Source organism: Larus michahellis, chromosome 1 (assembly GCF_964199755.1).
Source record: "Larus michahellis chromosome 1, bLarMic1.1, whole genome shotgun sequence".
Lineage (NCBI taxonomy): Eukaryota > Metazoa > Chordata > Aves > Charadriiformes > Laridae > Larus > Larus michahellis.
In genome coordinates, this window is record NC_133896.1 from 99,567,090 (window position 1) to 99,590,983 (window position 23,894).

At 36.7% G+C, this 23,894-nt stretch overlaps 1 protein-coding gene across 23 annotated transcripts in view; it reads right to left on the reverse strand.

Moving 5' to 3' along the window:
• The window catches only part of ABI3BP (ABI family member 3 binding protein), a 162,622-nt gene that overhangs the window by 84,369 nt on the left and 54,359 nt on the right, over positions 1 to 23,894 (reverse strand). For 16 of the 23 annotated variants that reach the window (XM_074595868.1, XM_074595790.1, XM_074595933.1 and 13 more), the window contains exons 7-18: positions 22,742 to 22,793; positions 21,615 to 21,677; positions 20,620 to 20,715; positions 17,751 to 17,828; positions 11,698 to 11,778; positions 10,360 to 10,434; positions 6,666 to 6,731; positions 6,089 to 6,163; positions 5,041 to 5,109; positions 3,657 to 3,722; positions 3,199 to 3,264; positions 1,466 to 1,540 (exon numbers count right to left, since the gene is read on the reverse strand). In XM_074595868.1, the coding sequence (XP_074451969.1) occupies positions 1,466 to 1,540; positions 3,199 to 3,264; positions 3,657 to 3,722; positions 5,041 to 5,109; positions 6,089 to 6,163; positions 6,666 to 6,731; positions 10,360 to 10,434; positions 11,698 to 11,778; positions 17,751 to 17,828; positions 20,620 to 20,715; positions 21,615 to 21,677; positions 22,742 to 22,793 (862 nt within the window). The remainder of the gene's footprint in view (positions 1 to 1,465; positions 1,541 to 3,198; positions 3,265 to 3,656; positions 3,723 to 5,040; positions 5,110 to 6,088; positions 6,164 to 6,665; positions 6,732 to 10,359; positions 10,435 to 11,697; positions 11,779 to 17,750; positions 17,829 to 20,619; positions 20,716 to 21,614; positions 21,678 to 22,741; positions 22,794 to 23,894) is intronic. The other 7 variants (XM_074595808.1, XM_074595842.1, XM_074595942.1 and 4 more) reach the window with 5 other exon arrangements.

Sequence of the window (23,894 nt, forward strand, 5' to 3'; positions counted from 1 at the left end):
TCCTCAGTTATTCAGTCTGAGCAGAATGCTTTCTATTTGCTAATAAAAAAGAAATAGTTGACATTAAAGTATTGCACAAGAAACCTGAGAGACACATTTTATTTAAGGATAATGACTCCTGGTCTTACTACAGCCCAGGGCAGTGACAAGAAAGTAGAAACTATAATGCAAGTATGTGCTATTTACCTATTGCTATACATCTGGTTACAAGGTAAGAAAGAGATGTTGATCAAAGCTCCTCTGTGGGAAGCTAACAAAACAGCTAACAAAAGAGAAAAAGTCTTGAGATACAGAGGCAGACAGTCTTCACAGAGGTAGCATCAAAACACTTTCCTGAACATAGTCAACAAATTCATATTTTGCCCAGGGATTGGATTTTCCCCACAACTACCACAAAGTTACTTTGATATAAACAGGATTACTGAGAAAGACCATCCTTCGATGAAAAATGGCTTAAAAACACCTTTATGTTTTAATGACAATATTTTAATGAAAACACAAATGCAAAAAAAATCAGGTTCTTTCAGATCACTAAGACAGTGATATCCAATAGAAAAATTATGCAGCCAGCATGAAAGAAACGTGGTCTATGTCTGTGGGCAGTGGTATCTGAAAAGCTGAAGAGTAGGTGCTCTTGATTTTAAGAACACTCATGACTGATTGAATCGAAGAACAAGTAATAAGAAATCTAAGTAGCCTGACTCTTTACATCAAGAGAGAATGCTGTGGTAGTTCTGAGAGAACGTGCCACAGGAAGCAGTAATGTCACACATGACTAGCTGCTAAAAGCCTAATGAAGATAATTTGATTTGACTGAAATGACCTTGGTTAAAACAGAGTTCTCAGCTTTAAAGGGAAACAAAAATATTGCATTCACGCAGAGGCAGGATAACTGTCGGTACCACCCATGGAGTATTAACACAGCTGCATCATGTTTGTGTTCAGTATGAATTCTGCGATAAAAGCTAAGACTTTTCTAAATTTATCTGTGAGGAGAAACTAAAAGAACTCTGACCAAAGTTTAACAAATAAGACAAGGGAAAACATGTATAGTGTACGTATGTTGTAATAAGCTAATCTCCAGACGATGTTCATGATCATTTACCCAATTCCACTTCACTGCTAAAGACAAAACATTCCCTCCTCAAAGGATATAGTGACAACTCAAAATTCATCAAAGCTCAACAATTTCCTCTCATCTACTGAATTCTGACCAACTCTCCCCCCGACCACCCTTCAGTAATACGATACTATGCTGAAACAGACAGATCATATCAGGATCGCCCACGTGAGGCTACAACTGCTGGACACTGGCAATTATTACAAATAACATGAAGCCTTAATGAACAAATGAAAGACCACTGCAGGCAACATTAAAAAGACAGGACAAATAACAAACGCTGGAATAGTATTACTAAAATATCAAGAGAGATCAAGGATTGGAAATAAAACAAAAGCCATTTACCAGTCTCTCGCTCTGACATTTTTGCAGATGTAGATTTTTGGGGAGTGGAAGTAACATGAAGAAAGTCATGTGAGGCTGGAAAAAAAAATTGTGGCTTATTATTTAAAAGATACATGAACCATCACACCATGGCATCATCGTCAACAATGGACTTGATGGTTTAGCGTTCAAATACTAAGGAAATGAAGAAACAAAAAAATCCATTCTGCAAAATAAGCAAAATTTTAAAAAGAAAGAGGATAATATGCAAAGATGTATAAAAACACATAATGATGATGCAAAAAATGAAATGGAACGTCACAAGTAGAATGAAAAAAATTTCCATGAGGTTAGTAAGAATGTAAGACTGAAAAACCACAAGAACACTGGGCAAAGGGAGGCAAAGAGAAAGGAAATTTATGACACGATGATACTGAAACAAATCCAGTTAAAAAAATTGGCAAAAAATTAAAGATCATAATAAGGGATCCCAACAACACCAGAAAGGGAAAGAGAAAGTAATATCCTTAGCTGAGTCTTAGCCCAGCCAAATTTATATCTGATACAAGTATCTGATTTCTCCAGAGTGAAAACAAGAAATCTAAGAAAAGTCCTTTAAATAACGCAAACCAAAAAATGTAACTTCCCTGGAAAAGACCCTATGTTCGTGACATACCTCAGCTGATATGAAAGCAAGACTGCCTCAGGCATATTGCCACAATAACATTGCAAGATACGGTTCATTACACTTCTAACTTGCATGTGACTTCAGGTCTGTAGGCTTACCAGCCTGCTCACATAATGCTTTCGTTACTTCATGGGCCAAAAAATACTGCCAGGCTACAGGACTGGTCTTGTATACCTCCCAGTGTGAAAGAAGCTATCGGCGTGAGCATCTCCACCCATTGTGGTTAAGTATCCTATCCAATGTCTTGAGTACGTACGGCTTTTCACTTACAGCAGTTTCATCTCTACACTTTTGCTTCACCCCAAAGTAGGCCCAAGAGAAATAACAGTTCAGCTAAACGCACCACAACATCTCTTGGGACATTTCCTGTCTTGCATTGTTACCAGAACTGCAAGAAATGTCATTACCAAATTAGGCTGGCAGCACAGCCAGGTGCCAAAGGCTGCCGGTGTATTGAAACTTGAAGAAAGACGCTGTGATTCCCCCGGAGCTGAAAAGAGGCATCGTTCTTAAAACCCTAACGTGACCTCAAAAGCAGCTGTAGAGCAAAGCATTCCCAGTTCCAGGTAACGACAATGCAAAGGTGTGGGCAGATGACAACCGGCCACCTTCAAAGCCAGCGGTGAAGCAACCAATAGCTGCACCCTTGGACAAGGAAACCCTGGTGGGCAGCTGCACTGCAGTGCTGTCCTCTTCTCCCAGCACAGACGGTATGTGCCTCTTAAGAACGCTGTCGTATTTGAATGTGTCAGAGAAAGAAAGACTGCTACCAAAACACAAAGAAGCTGGGGAAGGGCATGTGAAGGCAAGATGCGATATTATGTTCTCTGCACAAGCTGTCCCTCAGTCCCTGCCAAAAATGCTCATCAGCAATGGAAAAAGCATGGGATCAAACCAGAGAAATGCAGACCAAGAGTGGCGAGTGCTTCGGCAAGCCAAGCTGCACCAACAAGTCTTCATACTCTCCATGGAAGGTGACAAGGATGCCAGGGGGTTGGGAAGAGAAGCACGATGGGGAGCCAGAGAGAAAGAGGAAAATGGAAAAAGAAGGGGGTTTGCTAGTTACCCATCACGGTTTGCTGGGTTGCCGGGGAAGAAGGGGTGGTCGACTTCGGCCTCGGTCTTCGAGTAGCTAAGATCAAACACAAAAACCACCTTCAGGTCCTCAGACAGGCTGCCGTCACATGGGTGGTATCAAGACAGTGCTATAAACAAGGAGACATGGCCCTGCTTGCGGCAGGCTTCCATGTCACAGCATCGCTCCCCGTAGCAGCATGATGCTATCTTTCAAGTGGCGTAGGTAGCCCAAGGTAGCAGAGTAAACCTAGAAGTGGAACCCCAAAAAACGGCAGCAGAAAGCTTGCAAATGGAGCAAGTCCTAACACGGAGCCATAAGGGACCCATCGCATTTGTGGACTCACTTTTCAGGACATCAAAACATCCCAACAGGCTCATCGCTGCAGAGGAACGCGCTGCCTAAGTGATCAACATACAAAGGGAATTGCTGGTAAAATTGCTATTTACCCATCACAGTCCTTGTGGTTTCTGCTGAAGCAGATGAGGTGGATTCCAGGTCCGGTCTCTGGCTTGCTGCGGTCAGACATGGAAATGATCTTGAGACATCCACACAGACTTGCCACGGCAGTACAAGCAGCACCGGCTCACAACACCCCAAATGTCTGCGTTTAAGGCAATACATCCCTTCTCCTGGCAATATCTCATGACTCAGTCACCAAATCAGCAGTCAGCCGTCTTGCTGCGTTTGCAACTAACACAATACTGTTAGAAACTCGGTAGCTAAATGGCTCGCCATCAGCAGAAAAATGGCTAGATGTCTACTTCACAAAACCACTCCTTACATTTTGCTGAAAGATGCCAACAGTCATTGCGGAGGGAAAATAGGAACCAAGAGTCCCACCATTGGATTGAGAATTCAAGATGTGATCTCACTTTTCCCTAAAATCTCCCAAAGCCTTCATTCTATGGGTCAGACATCTTAGTCCCTGGCCTAATAAAGTGTGGTGACTCTGTAGAGAAATGCCCACAAACAAGTCACCAAAGGCAACTTTTCTGCAGAATTCTAGCACGTCTTTCAACTACTTAGACTTTTACAGTCCATCATCCCATTGTACACTGAAGATCAAGTAACTTCCCTGAAATGTCTTCCTTATACTCTCTTATGCTAATTTTGTACGGATGTAATGCATAACCTAACACATAAACCAGTGTAAAATGTCTATGTATGCTCATTTGCACAGCGCATCTTTGCTACACTTTGGGTTTGACTCCCGATGTAAGGGAGGCAAGACTGTTGGTCACAGTTTTCAAACATGCACAAAGACGAAGAAGTTGGTGGCAATAAGGAAGTGGTGCCTAGTGAATTCTCTGGGATTTTTTTAGAAAAATTCAATTTAGAAATTGAAACCCTTCTGTTCACGTCCCTTCTACGTGAGCCTTTCCTGGAAACTTTCAATGACTCACTAACCATATCAGTAACTGGCATTTTCCCGTGGTTAAAAACTCACAGAGTATTCTTAAGAACAGCAGCCGATGCATTAAGTACATGCATCCGATGTACAAAAGGACCAAATTTGACATGTTAGCACTTATTTAACCATGCCAAATAACAGGCCTCAATATAAAGTCAATCCTTCACCAAAAAATGGATGACAAGCCCATAGGACAATCTAGCTAATCTTTTACAAACAAGAAAAATTAATCCTATCATTCCAACATTTCATTCCAAATTTCTCAAACATTGCAGCAGATACAACTGTGCTCTCTCTCTCTAGTTACAGTTTTATACAGAGCAAGTCAGAATAAACCCTCCATTTAGCAAAGCATTGCTATGCCTTTTGTGAGACTGCCTTGATGTCAGGAGAACTACAGTGAAGAGAGATATCATTACCAGCTGAGATTGGTGGCATTTCTGGCATGCCAGATGTTTTGGATCTTGAAGAAAGAGGCTTCCTGTCACCTAAATCCAGAAAGATAATCTCGAGTTAAAAGACTTAATTGCCTCAGAGCTACCATGGATCAAAAAGGAGAACAAATTATGAGTAAAAATTAGCAAGCTGGGACTGCGCAGAATTTTGGTCTAGAATTTCAAGGATCAAGAAGGAGGATATCCTGGTGCTGAAACTGGAGAAGGAAAAAGGATGACAAAACAGGAACTGTACCAAATGAAACATATAAACTGTCTTTTGTCAGACGTGAATAGCTGACAGTTGCTCTCAGTCTCCCCTTTAGTAACAGATTTCCTTCAAAAATTAATTTCTTCCAAAAACATATGCATCAGGCGTCACACTATTGGCATGCTAATGAAGTGAAATCTTTCCAACTGGCTCCCATCTTACTTTTTTTTTTTCTTCTTCTTTTGGATAAATGTCAGTGGCCCCAGGTAAATAACTAGCTCTTACAAACTCACCTATGAAATAAGAGAAACACATGATAGAAATTTTCTAAGGACCAAGTAGCCAGTGTCTGAATCTTCAATGACATGTTCTTATAGTGCCAATTTTGAAATCTGGGCACTTAGAATTATGTCTATGTTTATACAGAAAGGCTAAAAGAAGAGCTAAATTTTCAAAAGGTGTTGGAATTTCTGAAGTTTCCATTAATTTCTTAGGACTCTGAGTACTTGAGCAAATCAGGATATTCCACTTACGAAACTCAGGCATGGACAGGCCTATTTAAATTTAGTATTTACTGTAAGTCCAATTTAATTTTAAAGCTAAGAATTACATGCTGTAGCCAAATATGGAAAAACCTCCAAACTACTAGTTCAATATTTCATATAAAATGTCATAATGAAACCTGCTATTTGATACAGCAATTTCATACCTGCAGTTATTCTTAATTTATGTCAAACTGAACAAACTATTTAATGAGAGGGACTATGTCCCCTCCAAAAATTCCTAACTGTCAAGAGGATTAATCTTATGAGAAATCATTACCAGATCTGGTTGGTTGCACTTCTGTGGTACCAGATGTTTTGGATCCTGAAGAAACAGGCTGTGTTTCCTCAAAAGCTGAAAAAAGAACCTGAGCTTAAAATGCTGAGACCTGTGACTTAATGGATTAGCATCAAATACCTTAGTGGAGGCTGTGCAATTCCAGATGATGCCAATGCAAAGCTAAGCAAGATGGCAGATGGCCTGAAAGTGAGACGTGAGACAACTGTGCCATGACATCAGGAAATGATGGCTTGCAATACAGTCTTCTGGCCTCAAAATTTGAGTTCCACATGCCCGAAAGAATTCTTATATTCTTATTAAATTTTCTGGGATAAGAGCTGCAGCTATACAAAAAGAAATACAAGCTATACAATAAGAAATAACTCACAAGGAGATATGACAACACTGCCTTTATGCAGTTTCTAGGCCAGTAACAAATATGTTTTTCAGCTAGTTACACAGACACAAGAATGGTGAATAAGCAGCTTGCTGTGAGTGTTGGTAGCCAAGATTCTAAAGCAGGTCTACATGATGCTAAGATAATGGAAAAAAATCATTAAAATAATCTGCTGATTACCCATCTCCATCTGTCTGGTTTCTGCAGAAGGTAGAGATATGGTTTTCAAGGCTGGACTCTGAGTAGCTAAGAGCAAACATGAAAAAAAATTATGACATCGAGACAGACACTCTCCTTGCAAGTGGTAAAAAAATCTAATTTTAGCTGCAAGTAGCAAGTTTTTGGTTTGTTTGAAGGTCTCTTCTTTCTGTTAATTTTTACACCATTCAAACTTTGGCATACATTATCTAATCAGGCTGAATCCGTATTACTTAAGAGGTTTTTCTTTACAGTAAAGCAGCTACAACCCAAACACAATACATTTGATCTTCACAGCACTCACAGGTCTCTATAAACTGGTTACTATTATGTTATGTATAACTACTTTAAAAGGAGTTGTAATGGGAAAAGATAAAAAAAAAGAGTAGTACAATGAAGTCAGTGAAATAATAATGAAAGTTAGTAAACAGCATCTTTTATTTGTTATGTTGTAATGAAGACTATTACAAAAACCTTATGGTTATTTTGCACTGAAGTATGGATAACCCGAAGTGTGCTTTAATGAAACCAGGGAATCAAGGTGGAATTGGGCATTCATACCTAAAGGCCATCATGAATGAGTTTCCACCATGTGTAGGTTTTGCACTACTGTCCTGCTTCTAAGAAACAAATCCTATTCAACTCTGTGTACAGACCAGTAAGTACCATTCTTTCCAGTAAACTTATCTGCACCAGTCACTTATGTCTGTTTAGATCATAATATATTTGAAAGAGAAAATTTCAATCTGTATTTTTAATTGGTCTTTATCAGGATGAGGTTTTCTGAAAAGCAGTTATATCAGAATTTTAAAATTAAACTTCTCCGAATGCTTGAGATTGAGAAAAACATTCAAACAACTACGTGTAGGATTCATTCCTAATGTAGGCGATATGAATATAAGCCAAAAAATGATCAGACTTTTATTTCATATATTGGATCTTCTTCCCCATTTACTTACAATCCACCTTCTCACATTAACAAATATGATCACAGGTTACTATCCTGATATAGCTGGACTCGGCAGTTGGACCAGATGGTTATCGTTGGTCCTTTCCAACTGGAACTATTTGATTTCTATTCTATATTTATAGAGAAGAAAATAAAACCAACAAAAGCCATATGATTCACAGCTTTTGGCAAAAGCTTCCATTGATCCATTTACATCCAGCAAGAACTATGAGAGATCTCCCAAAGGCATCAGAACATTGAAGGCATGTTAACAAAGCTATCTTTTCAGAAAGGTTTGAATTCAAAATATACCGACCACACAGAAAGTTTAGAAAACAAAGGAGATGTCTCCCTCTGGTACAATCAAGATAAAAAAAATAAAGAAAAAAAGTCTTCAGGGGAACTAGGGCAGAATACAGGTCACACACACTTAAACTTCAGAAATTAAATTTTGCTTTCTTTGCTGATTTTATGACAGCAGGTGATCAAGGCATGCAGAGGCACAGTGCAGAGAAACCTCCTCTGTACGACCTCCCCCTCCTCGCTCTCACAGAATATCTTTGACTTCAGCATTGACTTCACGGGGAGCACAGATGCTCCAGCTGACCCAATGGCTGGGCCCAGCCTCACGTAATTAAATTTCACTTACTAAGTGGAACTACTTGGCAGGAATGGAAAACATGAGCACAAAACCAGAATAAATACTTGAATGAAACATGTATTTTGCCTCAATTGTTGTTATTATTCTACCTTTACTGCTGAGACAAACATAGGATTAGGTTATTGTTCCCCAGCAGAAAGCAAAAATACTTCCCATCCTTAATAATTTTCAGGTTTTCAGCTACATTTATAGCAAATACGTTCTTAAATCACCAAATGTGTGTGTGTCTCTCTCCAATGCTGCCACTAATTGGATTTAAACAAACTTTTTTCACTACAGTGAAAACAAATATATATCTCCATCCCCTCAAACATATCTGGAAAAGAGCTGTCAAAAATTGTAGCGAAGAACAAATTGTGAAGATCGTTTTCACATTTTTGAGAACTTGGTTCAAATGTGCATTTCAAAAAGTGAGAGCTGTTCCTGGAAATGATTTTAAAATTTTGCAGAATGCATTAAGTAAAAGTATGCCACCTAAATAAACCAGCACTACTTTATGATAATTTATTGACTAATGCTTAGTGAAATATAAATCCATACTGATTCAAGGTCACTCCAGTTAACTAGTGTAATAGCTGTTTACATAGACAGCAGCAACGAGCAGTTATTTAGGTAGAATGAGATATATATGACTAGAACAATGACACAGAGTAGAGAAATATAGGTCTGTTATCAAAGCAGCGGTTTTGAGAAGGGGACACTCAAGATATGGAGGGGAGGAACGCAGGCATGGGATGATAAGAGATGGGGACCAGGCTTGGCACTGGAGACCCCATACCATAAACAGCGCACCTGGAGCAGGACAAAAATTACTTTACGAGTAACAACAAGAACACAGAAATACTATCTAACATACACAACTGGCACCATATACGGTAAATTTAGATATAAGGTGTCATAAGAGAGAAAGAAAGAAGAGAGGAGGAAGAAATCATCAACATGAACATCATATTCCTCCCAGCACAGGACTCCAGATGCTCACACTTTGCTGAAACATCCCCACTTGTCACCAACACAAGCATGAAATGACCAAGCTTAGGACCCAGAGGTGCAATGGAAGGGTGTGCAAAACACCAGGAAAAAGAGCAGAAACTAAGAGGTTTGAGTGTTATTATTTTAACTATATTACTGCTGTTATTGAGGGGGTTTCTGTATGTAAGTACTCTATGTGCATTCATATTCTCTGTTTTACTGTAAGTGTTAAATATAGACTAATGATGATTCTTGAGACTGTTAAGATTTCCATTACACTAAAAATAAATTGTTGGCTTTATATACATATACAGGTATATTCACATACATATATGTAAATACATATGTCTATACATGTCTACATACAGATAAATGTATGTGTGTATATGTATATATGTGAAAAATATAGCTTTAAAAAAAAAAAAACAGAAAGAAAAGGTATGTTTCCTCTTTGCCCATAAGAAGATTTTGACCATAACATTTTGATCCTAACACAGGTAAAACTATTTTGAAAATGTGTCCTGAAGTTCATCACCAACAACTAATGAATCCAGAAATAAGCAAACACTTATGAATATTTAATCCACAATAACATCTACAAATTATGGCACTATTTTAACTAAATATGCAAGTATTTGGCAAACTACATGAAACTCCACAGCACTGATGTTGGCTGGAACAGTATTCCCAACTGTGAAATACAGTCGCAGAAGCTTATGGGATACTTCCAAGAAAATTAGAAAACTAAGAGTACAGATTTTAGCGAAGTATACATTGCCATCATCATTCTATAGATAAAAGTTAGCCCATATATCCTCATGAGGTTTTGTTTGTTTGTTTGTTTGTTCGTTTGTTTGGGTTTTTTTAAATGAAGCATTAGTCTGGAGCATCCTGTCACAACAATAAAGCAAAACCACACTTAGAATGAAAGAAGACATTCGCAAATTTTGTGAAGAAAAAATTAATGGCTACCATATTTTACATACAGAATATTTTTGCAGCTGAAGCATTAAAACCTACAAGCCACAGAAACAACAAAAGAATGAGATAATTTTCCACCGAGGTTTACTCAAATTTACATAGAAAGTAATTACCAGGTTCTGTCAATGGACTTTTTGGAGCCTCAGAGATTCTGGATCCAGAAGGAAATGGCTGTATTTCATTAGAAGCTATGATAAAAGAAATAATCAAGGCTTTACTTGATTAAGAATATTACAAGACAGTATGGAACTATATTTTGGCTTATAAACCACTCACTCCTGAAACCAATGATACTTAATAAAACAAAAGTAGTTCCATCCTAGAAAAAAACCACTTAACTTCATCACTTAAACAGGTGTGTGAAACATGAATGAAAACACCTTTTCCCTAATCATGATAGAAAGATCCATCAATCACAGGAATTTGGTAATGAACATCCATCAGTAACTATGACAACCTAGTTAGAAATTAAGCACTGACACATTTTCATTAAATTTCACATTTTAATCTTTAAAAGCAAGGTTGATTATGCTTAAAGAAATTATTGAAAGTTAGCAAATTAGATTGACTAATGGTTAGCTTCAGTATATTCTGGAAATCTGCTTGCAACTGTAAATGAAAAAGGACAAAAGAGAGAGTAGGACATTAACATGAATCAACAGGATTACGTAAAAATAAGTTTATTGAGAAGCATTAGCAGTCTCCTTCATGGGAAGATCTGTATCTCAATCCTGCAAATGTTGATAAACTTTTGTTTAGAAAAAAAATAAATTAAAAAATACAACCTCAAGTTTAAATTTGTGCTAATAATTTTGCATGGTTTGGGGATTAAAATACAGGCAACAAAATCAACATTGGAGAACTTAGAATGCTGAATGCAAGAAGTAAGTAGAAGCTGATCCAAATCACAAAACTAACAATACTACTACTTAGATCAGAAATCTCTCATTCTGAGACATCTCTGTGAAAAAGCAGTAGAACTCTTTTTTCCTCCAGGACAAATACAATTATATCATGTCACATGTAATATAAAATTTTCCTTTTGCATCATTGTTGATGCTACGTAAACGAACCTGTCGTGAAAAGAAAATCAAGGAGGTAATTATTTCAATTCTGTCACTGAGGTTAATTTTAATGATGGAAATTTTATGTGATGTCAATCATGCAGATCACAAAGAAAGCATTACTTTTAAAAATAAAATTGAATCACACAGTCAAATCTGCTAGCAATAATCATCTGTATAACAACCACAGTTCAGCCAGAGCTAGATGCATCCTCCTTTATGTTTCATATATGAGTCACTGGAAAGACAAAGGGAAGCAGAAAATTTTAATTAGGACTTCCTTTGGAGTCAATACAAAAGGGATGTAGCAAGTAGTAGAAAAATTCTGCTGGAGGTGAAAAAAGCATTTAATGTACAAACAAGGTAAAAAGCAATAAAATTAGTTACCCAGTATATTTTGAGTTTGTACCAATTCGGGTTTAGGCGTTGATTTAAATTCCTCAGTTCCATGTTTTTTCTCAGCCTGAGCTAGAAGAAAGAAGCTTTGTTTAATTTAGAATCCCTCTGAGCTTTTCTTTATCTACTGACCAAAGTTTGCTGCTTTTCTTACCACCATTTTATGCCACCTGATTAGAATAATTTCTGCAGCAGCTTGAATCCATCATGATTAATATTTATGTTTGTTTTCAGATGTGAAATCTATGTGATATTTTCAGTTTATTTGGTTGCAGTTTTACATAAGCAAAGGAAACTAGAAGTCACAAACAGCAAAGCTAAGATCAGAAGCTCACACTGTACTTCTGTTACAGCCTCCCAAATTCATTTAGCTCTACATTATAAACAAGATCCATTACATCACAAAGTATATTTACTAATATTTTCCCTGCTATTCTGTTTTTTTAATCCTTCTAATACAAAAATTATCATGAAAAGAATAAAGATTCACCTAGAACACCTTAGCTCTTCCATTTTTCTAGTAATAATATAGGCTGAGGTACTGAGGTAAAAAAAATAGGCTTTTGACTTTCATTCATTCTGCTAATTCTACATCTTCAGAGTAAAGCATGGACAGGTTATTAAACTGACATTAAATATTCCTAAACTGGATTGCTGACCATATTTTAATAAACTAGTGCATAATTATACTCTTCCAGCTGTTTCACATAACATTTAATTCCTATGGTATATAAATCAGGATCGCTTTTTTCCTCCCCATCTTGCTGGAGGTCCCACAGTGTTTAATCAGTCATACAGTACATACAAGAGGTAATTCCAGATTATAAAATGACAAAGCTTATTGATGTGGAACACAGGATGGTAAGGTCTCAGCCTTGAATGTGATAAGAGCATTAACTCCTTCCACAGAGAAAATTGCACAGTAATTAGCATATGTTGGTATTTAGAGGAGAACTTCAGTATCAGTGATCAGTATCAATATAGCACTAAATTTTAATATTCATTCAGTTTAATAAAAGATCACTTTCTTTTTGAGATACAATAGAAGAGAGTCACTTCTGCTTTTCCAGCATGCTCTCCATGCTTTTTCCACAATCTACGAAGCATGCTTCAAGCAAGAAGTGATCATGTATGTTTATAAGCTGCTTATTTCATTTCCCAAAGAAAACATACTGTTTTCCAGATTCTAAGTAGTTACATAGATGCTACTACAGTTATAGCCATTTTATAGTATTTTCTGCTTTGGAGTATGGTGCTTTTCAGTGCCACAAAAGCAGGAATCTCCGCAGATGCCGCCTTATTAGGACCCAGTTCAGCTTCTAGTAAGTCAGTTACAGTGCTGTTACTGTCATCAGTGGAAGGAGGATTTTGTTCTACAGAGAAGTTGAAGAAATTTATCTCTATGAAGTTTGTGGAAGAAAATTCACCCATAAGAGACCCAGAAACAGCAACTAAGAAACCCATACCTCAGAAGTGTTTCAAAAGCTAACATTTCTTATTGGCAAAATGTAATCATGAAAAAAAACAAAAACAAAAACCAAAAAAACCCAACAAACCCACCAAAAGCAAATACATAAATTTAGAACTCATTATGCTTTAGGTTTTTTTAGAGGTCAGATGGTTTACACTCGTATGAAGCACTTCTCTTGTCAGCTAAGTTAGCTGGGCGAGCTGAACAAGAGAAAGCATGCCTAGAACTGGGACCAAAAAACAGGCTCTCCTCTGTTGTGCACAGAGCATTGTAGGGATGACATGTTCCACTCTTCCGCCACAACTGGAATTAAGATATTCTGATGGAAGCAATAATCTCACCCCTTCTCATATCCCACATGAGCACAAGGGGAAGCCTTCAGGGGACGGGAGAAACAGAATTTAGGAAACATGGCAACAAAGGAGTTATTCCTACTAAACATTACTAAACATTAACCCTACTTTGGATTCACAGGTGGTACTTTTCAGTTCAAGCCTATTCTCTAATTCACAAATCTACTTTGATAAATTTCTGGTACAATATCTTACCTGAAGAAATTGCTCTATATAAAAAACTTGCTTTTTTTTAAAAAACTAGTTCTTCCATGTCCTAGACAAATGTGCTAATATTTCTAACTATTGGTTAGCTCGTTTCCCTGTGAAGTTAATAAAAGGGCTCACACTTGATTCAGCTGAGAGAAAAAAATGTAGTGGTAGCTTGAGGTATATTAGACAGTATTTTAAATATTGATGAAAAAAAAAAGGCATTATGAATTTGTGGTGTTCTGTTAAGTATAAATTAGTCCTAAGTGGAAAATACTGTAACAAACCTGGCAAAAACAAAGCATGAAAGAACTTACTAACCAGTCTTTCCATGGAAGTGCAAGCCAAGGGAGGGGAGGCCTGAAATTAAGAAAATGATGGGATGCCTGGCTGGCAAATACACCAAAAAAAGTTACTCAGCTGCGCCACGTCACAAAACACACCCTTTGACAAAGACTCAGTGGAATACAAGAGCAGCCCAGCTCATGGAGCCTCAGTCTGCTTGCTAAAATATTTCACGATCCTTTCTTGCCTTTTTGTATGACTGGTGATACAACAGCTGCTACAGCACACAGCTCCTTTTAAATCAGTGATTTGCTGCCACTTTTGGCACCAGCCCTCCAGCCCTTAACACTTTCACAGCAAATAATTACTATGCCATACTCAAAGAATCCAGTATGATCTTCAAATAGGGCAGTCTGAATGAAATATAATGAAGTAGATCCTATTGCTAAACTCAATTAATTGTGCCTTTGTCTTATCCTGTCTCTCAAATGCAACCCTTGCAAAAGGCCAGCACTCAGACCTCTCGCTTAAGTTACTTGTGAAACTCCGGCTCAAATGCTGAAGTATTCAAGTTATACTTGCATATGCAATGGCTAGACAGAAATTACTTTACACTTTTTTCTTTTAAAGGATTCACTTTCATTTCCCTGATTCCTGCCACTCTCTACTTTTTTTTCTTTTTAACTAAAATACTGTAACCACAATGAATACATTCTTTAATGTACATAGTGCGACGTACTCTAACATGAGACATTGCTGCTGTGATCAACAAAGAATGACTAAAACGAATGGTCACCACAGAAAAAGAGACATGGAAGCAAAACCACAGAGGAAGCATGAAGTGGAAGATGAAAATTATTCCAAATATTTCAGCACGTACAATGAAAAACACTATCCAACATCATAATCCTCCAATTCTGTGCTATGTCTAGACATGATGATGTTTATGGTTAGAATTACTGCATGCCAGGTACAAAAACATAAATACAGAACACAAAGGAAAGGAAACTGAACGGACTGATTCTCTCCTCCCCAGAAGATATATGAATTCTGGTGTCAGATTTCACACTGTTTACTTCATTAACCAGTGTATTCCACCACAAGGAATGATGTATTTTGATTAGATGAAGCAAGCCTGAGGACTAGGGTTTTGCAGGAGAGACGATTATATAAATTTATGTATTCAGTTTTCACTTCCACAATATGTTCTATAAACATATTGGTGCAGCCCAGAAAGCCAACTGCATCCTGGGCTGCATCAAAAGAAGTGTGGCCAGCAGGTTGAGGGAAGTGATTCTGCCCCTCTACTCTGCTCTCATGAGACCACACCTGGAGTACTGCATCCAGCTCTGGAGTCCTCAACACAAGAAGAATATGGACCTGTTGGAATGGGTCCAGCAGAAGGCCACGAAGATGATGAGAGGGCTGGAGCACCTATGCTATAAGCACAGGCTGAGAGAGTTGGGGTTGTTCAGCCTGGAGAAGAGAAGGCTCCCAGGAGACCTTATAGCGGCCTTCCAGTACCTAAAGGGGGCCTACAGGAGAGATTGGGAGGGACTCTTTTTCAGGGAGTGTAATGATAAGACACAGGGCAATGGTCTCAAACTGAAAGAGGGTAGATTTAGATTAGATATTAGGAAGAAATTCTTTACTGTAAGGGTGGCGAGGCACTGGAACAGGTTGCCCAGGGACGCTGTGGATGCCCCATCCCGGAAGTGTTCAAGGCCAGGCTGGATGGGGCTTTGAGCAGCCTGGTCTAGTGGGAGGTGTCCCTGCCCATGGCAGGGGGGTTGGAACTAGGGGATCTTTAAGGTCACTTCCAACCTGAACCATTATGTGTGATTCTGTGATTCTGTAAAATATAATCATAGATGGCTTATTCTGCAGTTATTTAGACAAAGTAAATAATTTAGTAAAATAATTTCAGAATTTAAGTCCACAAGAGACCTTGATCTGTAAAACAACCAAAAAATTGAAAAAATATTCTTTACCATTTTTTAAAAAGTATCCACAAATTTCCAATTAAAAGCAAGATGTTCATTACACATATGCTAAAACTATGAAGTTCAGATAATAAATTTCTGTGGAGGAGTAGCTTTGTTTTCCTCTTAATATTTGGGATGAACAGAAAAGAGCTATCCATATGAAAGTTTTGCAGAAAAGAATTGATGGTTAAAACTAGAATGTAACAAGTAATCTTATCTATCGAGTGGATAAGTAGATAAAATTCTGCAAACATTTTCAGAGAGAAAGAAAGATGGATTTTTTTCTAAACCATCTAAAAGATGGTTGTCAATCATTACATGGTTTTGCTGCATTACGTCATCCTATGTCTCTTTTACACCCTACATATTCTTTGGGAGGGTTTTTTTTGTTTGTTTTAATAAAGACTGAGCTGGTCTGATTATGTAAAGCATGGTATCTTTGATATACTTAAGGAATAAAATAAATGCACTCATATTTAAGGGCAGTATCTGTGTGAATCATGTGATGTCAAAGGAATAATGTGCTACACCATTTCAGCCAGCCGGGAAATACTTTATGGATGGAACGGAGCAATGCCAGCAAGATCACATAATATGACTAAACCAAACCAAAGCAAACTGCTGTATTGCTCCCCTCAAATTATTTTTTCATTTTAAATCTTGACACCGTTCAAGCCTCCTTTCTCTCCTTTAATCAAAGAAGTTGTCAGAAGCCAACTATTGTCTCTAATGACACCAGAATCAAGACTTCAGTCTCAGTTATAGGACGAAAGCCAGACTACAGAAAATGAAGATACGTTTATGTCTACTTAAACAATTCTGAAATGTGAGTGAATGAAATGGCTGGAAAGTCACTCTTCATCATTTGACTCGGAACAATTTCGTACTCTCCAATCTTTTTGCCTTCAGATCACAAATATTAAAATACAGGGCTATACTTGTCTTACAACTTGATAAAATAGTCCATTTATGTTACACTAACTTGTTTCCTAAGCAAATGGAGGCAGTAAATCTTGTGAGTTTTAAAATGTCACTTCATGTTTTCGACCAGTTTAAGAAATTAGCATCTGAGTATGCCCTTTTAAATAAGTGACATTTTTTCAGCCACAAGCAGATGATGAAAAACTTCAATCTTCCAAATATACAAGTTAACATACATTTCACAGACACATAACCTTGAATATGAGTCTAGGATCAAATTTTATATTCCTTTCCTATCTGAACAGCCCTCATTAATTTTAATAGGACCAGTAAGTCCACAAAGAGAGTGCAGTCAAGATTAATGTGTTCAAACCGGAACTTAAATGGAACATCATGCTGTCATAATCTGCACCTCTGAAATAGAGCTTGTTACTGAGACTGTTCCATCTTAATCTCATACATGCATTTTGCACAATCATGCAATCATGAGTTTTCTTCTTCATGTATTTCATAAAAGTCAGAAGTTCAAGGTGCATCACAAGAAAACTCTTATTTTGCCTTCACAATTTCAAGGTATCCAGCACCCCACAAAGACATGGCTCTAATTCTAAGCGTTTTTATAAACCTAACAATTGTAGCATCTGAAACTTTCCTCCAAAATTAGATTCAGATTTTTATGCACATCTACCATTCATGGCTACTAATTCAGCTACATTATCCTCCTGTTTTCCAACTACTGCCTTTAACTGCAGATTAAGAAACACAAACATGGCTTTAATTTTAGTTTATATATTTGGGAAAGATATTCCACAGAGTTTCTAAAAATAGAATTTTCATTACCTGGGAGGGACTGTGGGGAGATTTCTTGAACTTCTGGTGTTTTGGATTCAGCAGGCCACACTCGAGTTTCATTCTTAGCTAAAGGGACAAAGACGTCAGAGAGTAATTGCAAAGCTGTATCTGCTCTGTTCTACTACAGATTTATTTCTGTCCCACTTCAGTTTGCCAAAATAAACCAACATGGACAAATGTGGAAAGCTCAATACTTTTAGGAATCAATGAACTTCCACTGCACAATCAGTACACACATCTATCTAGCTGTGTTAAACACACGCGGTTTTGGTATTATTTTGTTTATTAAAAGATTCTTTAAAAAAAAAAATTTAAAGCAACAACTTTAGTGCCTTACGAATCCTTACTTTCACAGTGCAAAATAGTTTTGACTGTTTTTCATTTGTCTAGCATTTGAGCATTAACAGCAAAAATACTTTTCAAAATTCAAAGATGTAATACAGTTCTAAGCGTTATACAAGAATAGTCTAATAAATTTTCAAATAGAATGGTATTGTCACAGTAGTCATGTCCTTATTTTCCTTTACATTACTTCTAACAATTACAATGGTATGACAATAGCCTTCTATTCCAACAAAGATATTCCAGCAGTGGGTATAGGTAAAATTAATTAATTTTGACTTGAATAATACACCTGTTGGGTTTTATCCACTGAGGACTAAGGCAATATATTTTCTGGGTTTTCTTCTGGATTACTACTCTTTAAAAAAAAAAAAAAAAACTAGTAAATTTTTGACTAAGTAAATGAAAAAAAATACTTTGAGAATTCAAGAAATGTGATATTCTGTGATGCATTATTTTGACTTTTCTAAATAATACAGAATTAAAATAGTTGCAGTATGTCAGCAAAACATAAATAATCATAACTTCACACACAGCATAAACCTTATTGCATTTTATTGTAGACATACACCATTCTCAGGTATCAGTGAAAGATATCTGTATAGATTTGGACAATATGTCTTTTTGTCAATTATTTTGTACATTTAAATTATTTCTCAGAGTATTTTTGCTTTCCAAGCAATGACTCTTCCATGTTTTACACTCCTTTGAAATCCAGTAGTCCCTTGTGTCTACACCCATGTACTTCATGTTCTCTGGTAAGGAACACATAGTAAACAGAAGAGAACAAACCATCACTTGTCTGCCCTTGTTATTTTCACACAGGTGTTTGTGTAATCTACCATAAAGAGTGGCTCCAAACTGGCATCACGCCAGCTATTTCAAGCATATCGGAGCATTTAAATTTAGAATTACCAAGTTCTAAACTTCCTCAACTGAGGAAGCAGGACATCTCTAGGACAACTGAAGCTACCTTTGTCTTTTTCCCAATCTTTTGCTCATAGTCACATTCTGCCATTTTTACTGCACATGCTACTGAACCTTATGACCTATCTGAAAACACAACATTGTTTTCCTGCAGAAAGATACAATTTTACTGGTAGAAAATGAAAAGAAATATAAAAGTTCTAGATATTGCAGTCCAAAACTAATATTGGAAGTCTTAAAATATGGTTTATTAAATGTAAGGGGTATGTCGGATTTGTCAAAATATGGTCTACTGAGTTTTAATGGGACCTTTGTTACCTGCACATCATATACATGTTAAAACCAAGCTGGTAATGATAAACACCTTGTTTTCCATGCTTGCTGTTCAAAGAAAATATTAGTAATTTTTAACTATGTGATTAATTTTATCATCATGATTGAAAACCAGTAATGCCCTGTAAAGTAAATACTGCAATTAAGTTTTTCCACTTAGCCTAATTTTCAATAGCCACAGATGATGCTAACAATATTTGTCTGTCAAATGCTGGTAAATACTTCCAGATGCTAATAGTTAAGGAACTCAGCCTCAGTTCAAACATATCCTTAGTAAAACACACTCAAATAGTATTCTACTGTGTAGATCTACCTTTACATGGACACAATATCTTAACAGAAACAAGCACTGCTGTTTTCTTATTGCAAAGCAAGCCAGTCTGAGAATGTGCTATGGGCCAGCAATGGAGCAACAGAGTAAATTAAACACAGCAAAAATAAGAAAGGAAAAAATTCTGACCTAGTTGTTCAGAGTTCAAATTAAGTATTAAGAGTAGCCAAGCCAAAAGTCATCAGCTCCAGAACTCTACTCAAGGGATCTGTGAAAGATGCACTGGAGGCGTTATTAAGGTTTTTAAGAATAGCTGTATTTCCCACAATTATGCTAGCCACAGATGATATGCTAGTTTACAGATCTTAAACAAAAGCCTCAATTACTCTTTTTCCTGCGGGTTTCAGGCATATTCACAAGATAGATACAAATGAAACCTGTGCTGAAATGTTCTAATTTCTGGCTATGGTTTTTCATGGATTTAATTACAGATAATCGTAAGAATCTCTTTGTGAAACTATTTATCACATATACTCAAGCCAGAACTCATATAATTAAAATTCACTGAAAATCTATTCTTTCAAATGGGCACATAAATTTAATTTTTTAAGACATATATTGAAAGATATAATTTATGAAAAAAAAAAGTTACATTGTAAAACAAAACAAAATCCCTAAGGCCATAAACATGACTGGTTTCCCTTCTTTTCTTCTTTTTTGATCTTTTGCCAGATCAAAGCTACTGCATATTCTTTTAAATAGCTGTGAGGTACCTTAAAAACCTGCCCAGATGTTTTAAAATAAGTGAATTTCTATGAATCCTTATAAGCCCAAGCTAATAATTAATTAAACAAATAGAAAGAAAGAAGGTAAGAGAGGAGAAAAAAAAAAAAAGACGACTTTTCTGCTTGCATACACGATCTCACATCACTATGCTTCTGATACTGCTGACGAATAACACAAGCTTAGTTCATTTCTGCTTACCCATTTTTTTCCTGGATGCTTGAGGTATGTCATCTATTGTCAGGAGAGGAGGAAGTTTCTGCTGAGTTTCATTGAGACCTGGAACTATAAGGTGCACTACACAGAAAGATATGTGCCATTAATTCCAGAAGAGATGAAAAATACACAGTCTTCCATCTGAGATAGGTGAGTAACTACTACTGAACCATTGGGTGTTTAATCTGAGTATCTGGGAAATACGTTAGTTCTATTCAGTAATTATCACTACCATTTGGTGCTATTTCCCCTTTACACCACTCGCTGTATTACCACCATTTCATGATTAATCAGAACTGAAAACTGGAGCATACAACACTGGAATACTGCACTACCACCGATGCTGGGACATTCTGTCTGGTGGGCCACGAAGACTCAACACCAAACGTGGTTAGTAAGTATCTGTTTGATTCACATCAATACATTAAGCACCTTCCTGAGTCCAGGAATAAATGGGTTACAAGGTGCATGATGTGCATATATAGGTCAAACAAGAACAGAAAGCATGAAACTGAATGGCTTGAGGGAAACAGTTATGCCCCAAGGTCTAACATCAAGATCTAATTGCAAGGAAAGTTATAATATACATCACTGTAGCCTAACATATCAGTACAGGTTTGTGTCTGTAGGTTGTATGTTATCATACTACCTTAATAAAACCAAAAAGAACAACCCCTGATCTCAATCAGATCTTTGCCCCAGAACTTTACTTGAAGTATGAAAGAACTTCTTGGCTTAAATAGGGACAATATCTTCTTTTAAATACTGTGACAATAAAATGATTTTATTTCACTTAGGTGACATCATCCTTGCACCATCTGTACCACCATGAAATATAACAAATACTGTCTGAAGTGGCTGCAAAATACCTTTTGATATGCAACGAAAGAACTACCAAGATTAAGAAAACTAGAAGTATTTACACAGTTCTAATTTTCAGCCAAAGATGAGGAAAAATAATAAAAATATCTTCTAGTCACCTAATATTGCTCCTGGCAGAGAAGAACTATCTGAAGTTTTTGACTGCGTCCGATTTTGAATAACTGTGGAGACAACACAGGGGTATTAGAAAATCATTTAAAAAAAACCACAAAACAAGAAACAAACTCACACCTGAGACAAGCCTCAGCATTCTGAAAACCTTTCCTCAACTTAATACTTGGAGATGAGAACACCATCCTAATCTTTCTGTATTTGCATTCAGTTTAAGAGACTGCAAACTGTGTTTCCTCTACATCATCTCTTAACTGTGCATCTCTTCTTTCCCCTAGCATATCAGTTTTATGTCCTCAGTGAAAAATTACATTCTATGTTTATGTTAAAGTAGGGCCAACTCCAGGCCATCTCATGACTCTGCAAGATGCATGTGAAGGAAATGCCAGCACAGTCATATTTTAATGGTAATTATCATAATTTGCTTTCACACCACCCTCCAGTGTACTCCTGTCGCTGAACTGTGAACTACCGTCAAAGAAAATTTGCTTGATTTTCTCACTTAAAATTATTCATAATATAATTTCTGTTAGCAAGTTTTAACCTGCAGCTCATTTTCCATCAGCTATCTTTAAGTAGTTAATTTTCAAAGATCATACTACTATACTACATCCCACTACTAGAGAGAAACAGGCATTTCTAAAGGGTAATATGTTTAAGTATACTGTAGATATCTCTCTCCACTGACCAGGGAAAGGAGAAGAAGGGAGTCTAAGTCAATGACTTAGCTGAAAATACCCACAAAAAAGTTTGATAGCATGAATCTTATCCATATTGCTGCTCTTTATGCCTGACTATCAAGCTATGCCCAGCTGTGAGATCAATGTAACTGGACAATCCAGTTGAAAAAGAGTGGATACGAGCAGAAATCAGAACTGATTTGTATCCATCCAATTACTCAACTAAGTCATTGTTCGTAATGCAATGTAATAGCTCATTTTATTAATATAGGTAAGTAACAACTCAATAGTATTCATAATTAAAGGATACAATATTTTGCAAGGTTCCACCTATTCTAAAAGGAAACTTTTATGACATTCACATCAGAGTCAGAATTTTTTTTCAAGTTATTCTTGCAGAGTATAGGTATCAGTTTAAAAATATACAAATTTACCTTGTTTGATTATTGTGACAGGGATCAACTTCTTATTATCACGCAGCGTAAGCTGAGGAAGAGGGAAAAAAAAAAGCCTTGGGATAACTGCCATAATAGTAATTGAACTTTCTTAGTAACAAAAATAGAGGGCTCTAATCCAATACTGGGCCTGCCCCAAGTTAACACTGGATGTGCTCTGGCCCTAGTCACTGAAGGTTACACTATTGCTTCAGTTCCCATGGGCTAGTATAATAATATTGCACTTTGATCTCCTTTTTTCAGTTTAAGATGTTTTGCTTCATAAAAACACAGTATTTGACAGCTTAGGAATCGTCAATCCTCTTTTCTTTTAAGAATCTCTTGAGCACTCACTGGGGAGTGGTCCAGAAAGCTAAGAAAAGCTGAAATGTAACTACAACAAAACATCTCAAACATATCCAATTACAAATTCAGCCACAGAATATAATTATATTCTCAGGAATAGTATATTTAGAACATAAACTATTCCAGAACCAGGTGTACATTTGTAAACTAGCAGCACTCTTGGGTGCATAGTCTCTTTAAAGTAGATTAACTCAGAGTAATTTTATTTGGTTAAATTGTTTCCAAAGTGTAATTGGCCAGCCATCCCTGTTCTCACATTTTTGTGCTAAATACTTGGACTTTTCTGCTGTTCACTTGTCTTTGACCCAGATTATTTTTCGTCTAAGTGTGAATATTTTCTAGCATTTTGATACCACGAAAACAAGGAACATGTGAATGGAACCCACATTTACTAAAAGGAAGAAAACAGCTGATCCTCCAAATTATAAATAAGTATTCACTACCATGCATGGGTACTAGGAACAACTTCTGAAAGCTTAATAATATACTCAGGTGATGAGAGGAGGAAGACTGTAACGCCAGCAACATAAAAATGCTAAATACATTAACAGTGGTTTTTTTTCCAGTTATATCTGAGTTACAACAAAGAAAATAACTCAATTACTTCTCTGTGTTAAATGTACACTGCTAATGTCAGAATCAGTTAATCTTCATTTTGCACTTCATGACGTCTGGTTTACTTCATGTGAAAGAACACTTGCACAAAAATTCAGCATTTGATGACAAAGATTTCATTATTTACCTAAGGATAACTATTTTTCTCTATCCTCAATATTGAAAAAAACCT